The sequence below is a fragment of the Haliaeetus albicilla genome, chromosome Z, assembly GCF_947461875.1.
Source record: "Haliaeetus albicilla chromosome Z, bHalAlb1.1, whole genome shotgun sequence".
Lineage (NCBI taxonomy): Eukaryota > Metazoa > Chordata > Aves > Accipitriformes > Accipitridae > Haliaeetus > Haliaeetus albicilla.
Window position 1 is genome coordinate 4,722,203 of NC_091516.1, and position 13,999 is coordinate 4,736,201.

Here is a 13,999-nt window from a genome sequence, read left to right on the forward strand (position 1 = left end):
CAGCTCCACTTCTCTGTGGAGAGGGGAGTCTGTCTGACAGTGACACCCACTAAGATGCATTATTTCCCAGACAGTTGACCCTCTTTTAGTAGTCTCTTGCTGTCACAGAATCAACAGTACACATAAAAGTGAAATTCCTATACTTGCATGCTTTTCACCACTGCCCTTTGAAATCTGGCCACCAAAGCTGTGAGAAAGCCCTTTGGACCAACTGATCCAGACATTTTGGTATCTATTTACATTGCTTATGCATTGATGGACAGAGGACCTCTGGGAGCTTCAAAATCAAGATATGTTCATGGAGCCATTGTAGGCAGCAGACCTAAGCTTCAGGTGCTGGAGAAAACATTTCTTCATGCCTTTCAGCTTGGGGAAGTAAAACTAGAGTCAGCATCATGTGTCTAAAATCCATTTTCTAGGATGGTGAAGGGATTTCAGTGAGTATAGAAATTCCACAGTTATAACTTATTGTCGTGGTTTAACCCCAGCCAGCAACTAAGCACCACGCAGCCACTCACTCACTCCCCCCCCATCCAGTGGGATGGGGGAGAAAATCAGGAGAAGAAGTAAGACTCCTGGGTTGGGATAAGAACGGTTTAATAGAACAGAAAAGAAGAAACTAATAATGATAATGATACCACTAAAAAAATGACAACAGCAATAATAAAAGGATTGGAATGTACAAATGATGCGCAGGGCAACTGCTCACCACCCGCCGACTGACACCCAGCCAGTCCCTGAGCGGCGATTCCCCACCCCCCCTTCCCAGTTCCTAAACTAGATGGGACGTCACATGGTATGGAATACACTGTTGGCCAGTTTGGGTCAGGTGCCCTGGCTGGGCATGAGAAGCTGAAAAATCCTTGACTCTAGTCTAAACACTACTGAGCAACAACTGAAAACATCAGTGTTATCAACATTCTTCTCATACTGAACTCAAAACATAGCACTGTACCAGCTACTAGGAAGACAGTTAACTATATCCCAGCTGAAACCAGGACACTTATTTTTGTCTTGTCCTTTCTTCCACTAATATTTCTGTGTTCCTCAGTTCAACTGTGTTTCTGTTTAATTTATAAAATTATGCTTGTTCACAGCCTTTTGAATCTCAGTCGAATGAGTAACACCAGCTTGGGTTCATAAATATTACTTAAGAGTTCATAACAATCTGTTCTTTGGATCTTGTGGAAAATTCACAAAAAACTGAGGCCACTGTTGTGTAGGATAGTGGCTAAGCCATTCAGTAGGTAGAGAATTTCACTGTTTCAAAGCCAGGTCTTCAGTGAGCTGTAGGGGGTCCGCAAGTGCCTCTACAGCTCTGGGTGAGCAGACTCTGGAGCAGCTCTCAGGGTGGCTGTGGGAAGCCTCCAGGTAACACAGTCCTGACCAGCTGTTTACCTGCCCTGTGTGTGCCATGTCTGGACACATCTATCTAGAGAGAGTCTTTGGGTTTGCCCTCACCAGAGAGAACCATTGAGATGCCGAGGTTTGGTGGAAGGGATTCGCTCCACCAATCTTCACAAGAGGTCAGGGCATTTCCGGTGTGAGCTAGGTCCTACCATGGGCTGAGAGGCCACATTGGTAGGAGATAATTTTATTCACAAAAATATTTTTGTATTTCAGAATTACCGTATCAGCTTATTTATGCACAGCTGTTACTGTGCAATGTCTTAGTCTAGTTTAATAGAAAAGTGTGGAAGTCACTGTGAGAGCAAGGGAGTGATTGCACTTTTACAGTATTGTCCACTTAAGTAATTTAAATGAAAAGGAAAGCAATTTTTTATTTAGGTGTATGAATGAGTATTTTCTAGTCCTATTTTTCAGAAGTGTTCAAGTACATTGGGAGAGGGCAATCAGAATGAGTCAGAAAATAAGAGGCAGAAAAGCCATACTTTAAATGTAAGATTTCAGATGGCAATGAAACACCTACGAGCATAAGTTAAATCTGAACCTTGGGGGATTCCAGAAATACTACACATAACAGATAAAATAAGCTAACTATTGCCTTAAGCACCTTACAGGGCAATCTTTATGTTTTGACAAACAAATGCTTGAATGTATGAAGCAATCCCACAGGTATAATATGCCACCCTCTAGGCTATGTTGTATTTGTCTTCAACGATTTATCTCAAGCCTCTCCTTAGGTTATTGGCAGTTAACCTGAAATACTTTTGAAAATTAACTAGGGTTTTATTTTGTTATAAATAGGAGGAGCATGTGACCTTGAATTTGTTTTCTTGAATTATTTGTGCAATATGCAAGACAAAATACATAGCAGCAATGGAGAGAGAATTTAGGGGAATTAGTAGAAAAAAAGATTTAGCCTGTTTAAGCAAGGTCCACTGAAAGAAAGTTTCAGTGCAGCAGATGGTTGTCACCCACTGGGAATATTGATCCAATGTATGTAAATGCATATTTTATAAGCATTCTGATTTTACAGACAAGATTATCCTTTATAAAATCTTTGCTGTTGTAAGTACTCCTGGGCTGAGGAGTATCTTAAAGAGCTCTAATGTAATGTAATTCTTTCCTTTCAGGGAATATGGAGCCATTGATGATGTAGATATTGATCTGCATATTGATGTTAGCTTTCTTGATGTGAGTAATCTAATCACAGAATTACATAATGAACATTAACACCCATTTAATTCTGCTACACATCAGACTCTCTAGACAACCACCAAGGCTTTCCTTTTTCAGAGGCTCAATCTTCACAAGTGGCTGTCACTTTATTGATTGCTACTCAGTGGAAAGGTTTCCTTTTCCTTTTATGATCACATTGTTAAAATGCTTTGTAGGCTTTTATTTACTGCATGTGTATTTCCTTTCGAACATGCTCTGTGAATGGTAAATGTTTTAACTGGTATAAATGAAATACATTTACTTTTTTGCTATCCTAGATGTTAGTTAGGTGAAGGCACTTCATAGAGTCCCCTAGGGATGAAGACCTTGGCTGGAGCTCTCCTGTGTGCTTCTCAGCATCTGCAGCTGATTAGGGAGAGGCTTGAGTGGCAAAGGAGAAATAGGACAGTGGTGCTGTCAACTGGCAGCGTGGCTTCTGTAACAGTTACGCTGTCATTAACTCCACACTTCTCACCTCACCTGCACAGTAACTTCCTGTCCTCTAGATAAAGAATAAAAGTCAGTGCTTTTAGGGGCATCATTAGCTTCTGCACAGATATGTCATATTCTCTGGTCAGCACAACACAAAAGATAGTTATTCTTGGGCTTTTCTAAAATTTAAGAAAATCTGGTCATACCTTGAATTATTTTAATCAGTCTTAAGGAGCAAAAGTTTCCTTTGCCCTGTGTTATGGGATGAGTTTCTTTTCCATCTTTATTTGTTCCTTTGCTTCCCAGCTTTGAAGTAGTATCTCTTGATAAATGGGAATGTGTCTGCCTCCACTGTAGATGTAGTGTTGTGTGTAAACCCGTGCTCAGTTTAAATGAGCATACTCAGGAACTGGAAGCAGTCTAACACTGCTCTTAGGGGCATCAGCAGGCAGTAGTTTGTCCTAAGTCTCAAGTTTAAAGCTGGAGTAGTTATTCCACAACTGGGTAAATGGATGGATGGTGTTTATAACAACCCTAAGGCAGACTGACAAAATGAGCAGTTCCTGATGATGGCTAATGGTGTCTGTTGTTTTCTTTTTGTCTTGAACTAGGAAGAGATTGCTGTGGCTTGGGATGTAATTCGCACAGAGCCTATAATAGTGCGATTGCACTGTTCACTTACACAGTACTTAAATGGTCCAGGTTAGTCACCCATGTGTTCTTCATGTGCCTTATATGTTGTCTCGGTCTGAGCCATGTACTAGGTGATAGATACTCATTTACTATCAAATCTATGACCCTGCATGTGCTTAGATTTACTGCTGAGAGCAGTCCTACTGCTTATATTTATGTGCATGGCTAGGCCCTCAATGATGACACGGGCATCTAATTGAAACATTCGTAGGTCGATTTTTGGAACTTGTTTTCCTGATAGCCTTTGAAATGCAACTGCTTCCCCTAGGAACCAGGGTTAAGGAATAAAGATCTACAGTTTCTAATATGTGATTTCCTGATTTTGGAAATCAGGCATCATCTGCACAGCTGAGATATTACTGATAAGGTATACATACACAGACCTGTGCAGCACATTAATATGCCCTTTTTCACACACCTTTGAAGAATCAGGCCATGATAATTACCCTTTCAGCTTCTGATTTCTATGCAACTGTGTGAACTCTGGGAATCTCTGGATTTGAATGAGTTGTTAAGTGAGTAAAGCTTCCTCATGAGAGTAAAAATGGTCAAACTCCTGAAGAATCAACTTATTTTGAAGATTTGGAAACATTCATATGCAGAATCAACTTCTGATATGTTTTTACAGTGGGAAGTCAGAACTAAGTTGCAATTTGGATCATAACTTGCCCGGCTTTGGAGGCTTCCAGTACAAGCTGTCAGTTCAGGCTTGTATCTGTGGGAGAATTCTGCCTCTGGAAAATGCATAGATATTTCCAGTCATAATATGTTTAGCAAAATCTGTCCCAATGAGCTATTTTTATAGGATATGTTGCCTGCCGATGCTAACTATAAGCTATATTCTGTTCATTCAAATAAGCATTTCATTACATCATTCTCTTTTTTTTTCTTTTTTTTGCTTGACTTTGGTCTTTTTGTCTGTATTTTATTGCCTCAATCTTTTTTGCAAATAAGTGGATCTTAAAATATGTATTTGCCGTAGCAGGTAGCAGTGTTAGTATTCAGAATATTTCTATCAAAATGTAATTTAAAAAATAAAAAAGTGCAGCAAATAAGAGAAGGTGAAGCGTGAAGAGCAGCATGCAGTAAGATATGATCTAGTGAATTGAGAAGGAACAAGATATCTTCTGCACCGTTGACAAGGTTAAAACAGGAAGCTTGGTTCCCAGTCCTGCAGCTGACTGATTGTGGGAGTGCCTGAGTATCAAGAAAGGCAAGATCAGGGCCAGAGGCAAGTGCTTCGCTGATACTGGTTTTAAGAGCTCAGCTGCTGCTGCAGCCATGTCTCTGTTTACCAGAAAAGGCTCATGAGATCCACCAACTTTTCTGTTAACAAGACCCTTTCTCTGTGAATTCCTCTTCCCCCTTAAATACGTTTTTCTGAGACCACTGGGCCATAACTTTATGCTACATGTTTTTCTTCTATAGTATTTTCTGTTGATCGATAAAGAGAAATGCAGTATACTCCAAAGCACAATGCTGGGGTATTAGTACCACCTTGTAGCTGTGTAATATCCTGATTTTAGATAGTCATTCATCTAGTTAATAGCTTGTCTCATTATTGTATTTGTGGACAGTTTCTCCCATGTGCCTTACAAACCTGTCTTAAAAGAGGATGAATCAGCCTTTGGAGGTACAGGGCTGGCTCCTCTGACTGTAGAGCATAGACAACAACTGTAGTCTAGATGTCAGATTTTAAGACTACTGGTCTAGCTATAATGATTCTCATTGAAAATATTCCCCCCCTACCATGTGTCCTAAATTTGACAATCTTAAGACATTGCTATCCCTAATCAAATCATTCATCCCTTTTGAAAAAATTGTCAGTTTGTCTTTAAAAGATGAGATTATATTCAATTAATAACATTAGAGAAAGGGTATCTACAGGGCTTTGAACTAAGTGAAATTGGATGGGCAGGTTAGATATATTGTATTTTATTTTGAAATCTAATTTATTAAAGTGAAATTAAAGGATAAACTTTGACATTCTGAAAAAAATCTGGCTTTCTGAGTGATCAGAATAATACAGATTTTAAAGTACTGATTTACTGTTTCTAATAAAATTTGAACCAACCCCAGATTTTTTGTTTTCATTCCTTTTTTATTTTACTGCAGTCATTACCACCTTCTGTAATACGAAGTATAAAGTCTATTCGTGCTTGTAATATGTGTTGGCTGTTGTCCTGCCTTGAGGACCTGAGGCTCTCTCAAAAAGTGCTGGATTCCATCTGCCACTTCTATCTAGTAAATGTTATTAAAGGACTTTAGTAATACCAGGAGCTAATTTCAGACCTTCACCCCATACACTTCCAATTTTCTGACAGATGAATATGGATGTACCAATGTTAGGACAGGTCTTGAGGAAAATTCAGGGTATTCCTTGGCCACTGGAATTCATATATCAGGCACTTCGATGAAGATTATGGGTCTTGTATTAAAATGCCCTCAGAAAGAAAAACCAGATACTGATTAATTCAGTTTATTCCACTCTGGGTTTTCTTCATAGTCACAGGAACTGTAGTGTGTAAAGACTAATTACTTGGAAAAAAAATTTGAGATTAGGCGAGATGAATTACAAGTCCAGATACATTTAATCTGATGCTGCTCTCTAGTACTTGCATAATATAAAAACCAGACACTTTTTAGTAATTAAAATTAGTGGGAAGAGATACATTTGGGGTAATTAAATTTCTAAAATATTTATTTGTAAAATTACAAATTATATTGGCTGATATTCCAAAAAAGACCATTCATTTCTTAATTGGTTTGGATGACATGTCCACTTTCACCATTGCTTCAATGGTATTGTCTATAGTAAAGGTCCAGATAGAACAGGGTCCTTAAATATGATTTATATGGTCATGAGTTCTTGATTATTGCTGTAAGTTCATGTATCAACAATATCTCATTTTTCCATAGTGCCAACTGTGGATGTATTTCAGATCTCTACTAAGGAAAGATTTGGGCTGGGACATCAGCTGAAAAAGTAAGTCTAGAAAAGTGTAAACCCCTGTTTTTAGGCAAATACTACACTCTTTCTAGTTCCTGGACCATGTCAAGTAGGATAAAATTCTCAGGTTGTCAGGTTGGTTGGATCAAAGTGTTTTGAACTCGTTTTTCTTTAAATAAAAAATAACAAGATTTGCCTTTTTAAGTTCAGTTTTGACAGTTGTTGAGGAGAACCGGATTTGTGCTGCCTCCCAGGGTTTTCTGTCACTTTTCTGCCATTTAGGAAGTAAGCTACAAAAGTTCAAAAGACTGTAACTAGGAGTGTTGAATTTCATGTTTCTGCTTAGATGGTGAAGCCTCTGGAGCAGGAATCTTTTTGAGCATCTTGCATACCCTAAGGGGGCTATGCTTTCATGGTGGCCTCTAGGATGTACAACAGTAATTAGGCCATCCATGTTTTGAGGACAAGAGGGAAGAATAGTCGAAAAAATTAGCAGTTCCATAGGTTCATGATACAATTCAATTTAATAAAATTTTGCTGAGTCATCTTTTCACATATGCTTGTGTATGTGTAATAAAATGACAAGAATACAGGCTTTAATATCTGACCATTACAACATTACAAATCTCTTAAGAAGAAAAAAATCTTTTGGTGTTTGGTGTTTAAAGAAATTCAGTGCAGTGTTTTCATAATCTTACAAATGAAGCAACGTTATTAAAATACATGACTTTGAAGAAAAATAATGAAACACTCCCCAGATAAGAACAGTCTCTTAAAACATTTCAGTACTTACACTGTCTCTGATTTGTGCACCAGGTAATTACTAAAGGTTCCCACAAGACATTTTCAAGGACATAGCTGTATAATTCACAGTTGAGCAGAAGTCAGAATACCCATGAACCCCATGGCCGCTCATGGCTGTGGCAACAGGATATTCATCTTTGAAGAGTCACTAAATTTTTGGTAAAGTCCATACCAACTTCTGCTTTGACTTTATCACTCAAAGACCCCCAGTGAAGAGTCATTAGAGTCACAGAGTAATTTGCCTTGGAAGGAACTACTGGAGGTCACCTAGTGCAACCTCCTGCTCCAAGTGACACTAACGTCAAAGTTAGGTTAGTTCACTCAGAGTCTCAGGCAGCTGAGCTGTGAAATCTCCAGCCTTTGTGGGCAACCTATTGTATTCAGCCATTCTTCTTGTGGATGTCTTTTTATAGCCTTTATGTTCCCTTGCCACAACTTGTGACCACTGCCTTTTGCTGTCCATCTCTGGAAAGTGTCTGGCTCTGTCTTCTCTGTAAACCCTCTTTGGGTATTGTAATATTTGACATCCCTACCTTCATGTTTGTGCCGTAGGAGAATATGCTCCAACTTGAGCAGTGTGGATGCTGTAGCCTATCTCTGTAGTCACTGGACAGACAGACGCCTATAGTTGGATGGGATGCCTTTGAATCAGTTTGTCTCTAGATCTCCGTGAGAGGCATACCTGCTAAGTCTTGCAGTGGTTGTTTACACAGACTGTATTCTCAATAAGAGTTTTGTGTAAATTAGTTTTATGTGGAAAAAAGAAAACATTTTTGAGAAGCTGAGGCACCCAATCATCAGTCCACATACATGACAGAAAAAGTCTGTCTGTAGAGTAAGGACACTGCATCATGTCACCTATGTGGTGAACAGAGAGACCCTAGTACTAAAGAGAGTATGTCTTGGCTAGGGTAAGAAAATCTTTTTTTTTTTTCTTAATTTGCAGAATCATGCAGACATTTGTTACACAACAGTGGAAGAACAGCAAAGAGAAATCTAATTGTACGCACAATAAGAAGGTGTCTGACAAAAAGGTGAAATCCCCTCTGCACATCTTTTCTACGCTGCGCAGGTAATAGCAAGGAAAATGAGCTGTTAACACCATATCCTGTTCAAAATCCACAGCAGGCTTCACAAGGTGAAATGTTGACTTTTCTCCACAGAGAAGTGCTCTATTTATATCTTACCTCATGGGTTTCCAGTCCTTGCCTTGCATGACATCAAAAGTGAACTAGGTACTACTGCAGCTTCTAAGACTATTTGAAGGCAGAGCATTTCAGTGTCCTGCTCTCTGAAACAGCCATGTTTAATCTAGAATTGGAAATAATTTATTTTATATTATTATTTAATTTCTTGTACTAGTATCTTTATAGCTTGGTAGCATTTGACTGTTACTTGAATAGCAAGAGTATAAGTAATATATACAAGTAATACATAACTTACAGACATTAAAAAATTTTGTGGCTGTCTAGCTGTTCTTTCCACAGCTGTGTATATTTTTAATTTTTAAAACTAGAATGGTTATTAATGAAAGACTGATTTTTAGAGCTGCTGAGCACCCACCCCTCTCCACTGTTTGAGTACATTAATGTTCAACACTTCTGAAATGCAGGCGTAGAATTTCAAAGAACAAAGGCATTAAAAACATAAGAAGTAATTTGTAAATAGTTCATTTGAATTCATTATGACTTCTGCTGGTTACTCATACTTGTAAATGCATGTAAAATCAGGCTCTAATTTTACCTCTTTCAGGAGTGTGACCATTTACGCTGGCATGTTTTCCTGCTTATGAAGGGTTGACAGATCACCCCTTCTATGAATTTGAATTGAATGCTTCTTTGAACATTCCTTCTTTTTGTTGAATTTTGCTATTCTAAATTCCGTGTATAAAAAAGAGAGGGAGTACAGCTATCACTCACATTGAAGAAGGGAGGAATGTCAAAGACGACACAAGATTATTTGTCTTTTTAAAGGTAGAAGAGGAAGGTGGTGTTTTAAGTAGAAAGCTTACCCATTCCCTAGCATGCCACACACCATTGTCTGTTGCAGGCTGTAACTTGGGGTTTGGTTTTATTCCGAAACCAAAAGCCAGACCAATCTTTCTCCTCTTGATTGGCTGCTGCTGCAGTGCCTGTCCAAAGGTGGCTCAGCCCCAATGCAGGGACCCCCTTTCTATAGAGCTACCTAACTTCTCTTCCTACCGCCTGTCTGCAGGAGGGTGGTAGTAAGCCAACTGCAAAAGTGAGTCAGCAACCTCCACATGCATCTTCTACTGTCACCACTTGCTAACAGGGTGAGGAAACCTGCCAACCTCTCCCTTTGGGGTTTCACTTCTTTTCTATTCAATCCAAGCCCCTAAAATACTCCAAAGATCAGGATTGCTTATAAAGCATAGGAAAATGGTTCAGCATACCTGTTACATGTTCTTGCTTTGCAAGGACAGGCAAATGGGAACCTTATGGAAATGTGACAGTTAGTATGAATGTTGTTTCATAAAAACATTTTGTTATTTACTTTCTGCATTCATAATTTAGATCCCTCACATTCTCATTTCTAGTGTTACAGAGCTAGAATTTGTCTAAAACAGGAAAGAAAGGCATCAAATTGTCTTCCACAAAGCACCTAGATTATTATGAGGTTTTAAAATATAATGTTCATTTCAGCTGAATTAAATTTGATTTACTGCCTGCAAGTTTCACTGCTCATTTTATCTTCGGTTGGATCTAGACAGAGAATTTGTTATGCTGTGTCCAGAAGACAATAACTCTAATGGGATCATGCCACGATCATTGCATAGGAAAGATAGATTTTGATAAGGAAAATGTGTTATGATCTCCTATGAAATATGTGGTTTTCATTTCAAAGATCATTTCCTGAATAAATAGTTTGTTTAGAGATGTAGAGACCTTTAGAAAGAGCTGTAAGGATACAGCTCTAACTTCTGCTTAAGCAGTCCGTCATCTTTTTGATTGATGAGCTTGTATGTAAATAGGAGTAAGATGTCTATTTGGTATTGGAAAATTAGTCGTACGTACAATTGCTCATTTTTTTAATGTTGGGCTCTGTTTATCACTAGTGAGGTACATAAAAACAGGTGACACAAAGATTTTTATATATGTGTGGTCTTGCTTGATTTGCACAAGATTTTGATTACTCTCCAACTTTGTCTTCTCCTTTATTTTTAAGGTCGCCAAGTTATCCTCCACCTGGGTGTGGTAAAAACAAATCAAAACTGAAGTCAGAACAGGATGGCATCTCCAAAACTCACAAGCTACTCAGAAGGACTTGCTCTAGCACAGTGAAGGCGGAGGATATGTGTGCCACAAAATCTCACAGAACCTTTGGCCGCTCGTTGTCGAGTGACCCTAGGGCTGAACAGACAATGGCTATTAAATCGCACAAACTGTTGAACCGTTCTTGCCCTGCAGCCGTCAAGCAGGAGGAGTGCATCACTTTAAAGCCCCATAAGCTATTAAGTAGATCGTGTTCTGGGGACCCTCGATGTGAGCACAACAGCACCTTGAAGCCCCACAAACTTTTAAGCAGGTCCTACTCCAGTAATCTTAGAATGGAAGAATTGGATGGATTTAAGAATCACAAGTTACTCAGCAAGACTTACTCCAATGCCCCTAAATCATCCAAAATGGAACCTTTCAAGGAGTCCACCATAGCAGAGAGCAGGAGGCTCTCTCTTACCTCAGGGCTTATTGGTATCTTAACACCATCTTCATCATCACCTTCACAGGCTGCTGTGCGTAATAATTTTTTTTTTTCTGCTCATTTTCCTCCTATTATTTTCCAAATGTGCCATTATGCTTGTTACGCAAAGGCATTAATACTTAGGACACAGGTAGTGAATATATTGGATATATTGAATATATTGAAATACAAGAGCAATGGAGTCAGCTTTTTAAGGAGGATTCAAACAACTGTCCATGCACATATATTTAAGTTACAAAGCCAGAATTTGCTTAGGTCAAGACAGAGATTTTACATGTCATGTTGATTACAGCTCAATGTACCTACTGGCCATGGGAAGAGTTCAATCATCCACTCCCTTCCCTGCCTCCTTTCTTGCTGCAGGTAGAAGGGAGAGTATGAGCTTCTGTGCTGCGAAATTGGCTTGGTCACACAGGTCTTTTCTCATTTCACTGTTTGCTTTGCGGGGGAAGCAACCGTCCATGGGCTTGCTTGGGTGCCAAGTCACCTCTCCTTCTGGTGTTTGCATCTGTGATAATCATCATAGCGGAAGGAATGCAGTCATGATTCAGCTCACCTCTTGCACATGTGTGCTTTGTGAAAGGTTTAACCTTCAAACGTGCTGGTGGCAGCTGGAGGTTGGGAAGGATCTAGGTCTACACTGACCCCCTTTCTCTCCCCAGAGACATGATTGACTGGGAAAACAAAGGGTAGCACATATTCTTAAATTTAAGAAAGAGTGCTCAAAATGAATTCTTCTGCCTCTTAAGAGATGGCTTTTATACTTTAGAGGAAAGAGTGGGTCTGTTTGCGCTTTTTCAAGGCATCCGTCTGTTTTATGTGTTAGATCTGGGGAGAGACACTGAGGAGACAGTTCTCTCCACTTCCTTAGCCTGGTGGTAACTTGACGTTCTCAGCAAGAAAAAGCTCATTCTTGCTTGAAATGCCATACATATATTCAAAATAGTGCATTCTGAATAATGAAATTACATTTAGTGTGCTATTTCTCATGGTAAGTTAGTTTAATAAGCTGTGAGCTATACTCATCAGATCTAAAAGCAGTGATAGACTATCCTAAAATCATTTATATACATGCTGTGAAGTTGATTCCTCTAATGTGCACAGCACTATTAATTTAAGGTGAACCAACAAACTTTTTACTTGTCACAGTTTAGAGATGCATTTTTTTCTGAATCAGCAGAGGATGTCTTAACATAGCAACACTTTTCTCTCTTGAAGTTAGTAGGAAAAGTCCCATTGATTTTGATAAGATAATGAAGAGCTGACTTAGTGGTTTCATTACTGATGTTATCAGCTGGTATGGAAGAAATGCAAAGCCTGCTTGGCAGTCTATAAAAACTACGAGTAATTTATTGCTAGAATGCATTTACTTTGAGGGAGAAGCATCACATACATGGTCAGGTGCAGTTTGACTGATGTTAGTGGAAAGACATCAACAATGCATTTTACATTTTATGTACAGGCACCAGATATATGGATAGCCTCGGTGCCTAACTGCAGTTCAGAGTCAGTGGAATGTGAAAGTGATGAATTGGGACCCTAACTTCTCTTCAGTTCTCAGCTACAGTATTTCAATCTCATATATGAATACAATTAGGACGATTCTTTCCCAGGAGAGAAAAAATAAAAGTTTCCCAATTAAGCAGTTAGAGAAATGAAAGGAAATAAGCCCATAAACAAAATCAAAAAAAGCTGTACATGGAGCTGATCTGACCCATATTCAAAACAAGGTTTGATTGAGATAGATGTCAGCTTAGAGGGAATTTTGTACCTTACTGACTCCTGTAGCAGAAGTTCCTTCTAATTTGTTGCTGTGTGTTGAAAGAAAAAGGCAGAAAGAATTTGAGTGGGATCTGAGCACAGAGATCTGTTAGCATGGTGCTTACAGAAATGAGATCTTAGTAAATACAAAAGAAAAAGATCTTCAGCCGTTCTGAGAGTTACATTCATCTTTCCAGCCCGAGCAGATAGCCCATATTTGAATATGCCATACACAGTTAAAATTTAGTTGAAGTTACCAAATGCCAGTTTATTAGAATGGAATGAAGGCACCGGTGTTTCCATTTGAGATTAAAGTTTTTGGGATGCTGAGATACAAAACCTTATCAGATTTAAGAACTAAAAAGAAATGCTAAAAATCTACCCCACACCCAGCAAACAGTAAAAGGATTGATTATTTGTAATGGCTGGTTTATGCAAATGAGAGATATTTTTAGATGCAAGTATTGTTTAATTAACATATTTGCATGCAAAAAATACAAATATTTTGCCATTTCCTTATAATTAGTCTACCAACACTGAAGTTGCCTCAACTTTTTCCTTGCAGCAAAACTATGGTGCAAAATGCATTCCGGTACGAGACCGTGGCTTTCTTGTACAGGTAGGATGTCATATCTTACCCATTTATGAAGCACTGAGGAGCATGAGCTGACTGTTAATTATTTTTAAGCAGATGTTATTTTCATTTTCATTGTTCTCAGACTATTGAATTTGCTGAGCAGCGGATACCAGTATTGAATGAATACTGTGTAGTTTGTGATGAACCCCATGTGTTCCAGAATGGCCCTATGCTGAGGGTAAGTGGTGTGCTTGCTGGGATAAACAATGCATTTTATAATGCCTTAAATAGCAGTGGACCATACTAACCTGTTACAAAACTATTGAATTATTTCAGATGTATTTCATCCTAATATCCTTTTAAGATGCAAAAATATAATGCATATTAACGAGATTTTGCTATAAATTTGAAAAAATGTATTGCAAGCAAGGGAGATGGAA

The 13,999-nt window shown here is 38.7% G+C and overlaps 1 protein-coding gene across 1 annotated transcript in view; it reads left to right on the forward strand.

The window, feature by feature from the left end:
* Positions 1–13,999, forward strand: part of PARP8 (poly(ADP-ribose) polymerase family member 8) — a 121,579-nt gene that overhangs the window by 68,426 nt on the left and 39,154 nt on the right. The window contains exons 8-14 of the mRNA XM_069777512.1: positions 2,538–2,598; positions 3,666–3,756; positions 6,667–6,733; positions 8,448–8,573; positions 10,688–11,252; positions 13,548–13,601; positions 13,702–13,797. Of these exons, the coding sequence (XP_069633613.1) occupies positions 2,538–2,598; positions 3,666–3,756; positions 6,667–6,733; positions 8,448–8,573; positions 10,688–11,252; positions 13,548–13,601; positions 13,702–13,797 (1,060 nt within the window). The remainder of the gene's footprint in view (positions 1–2,537; positions 2,599–3,665; positions 3,757–6,666; positions 6,734–8,447; positions 8,574–10,687; positions 11,253–13,547; positions 13,602–13,701; positions 13,798–13,999) is intronic.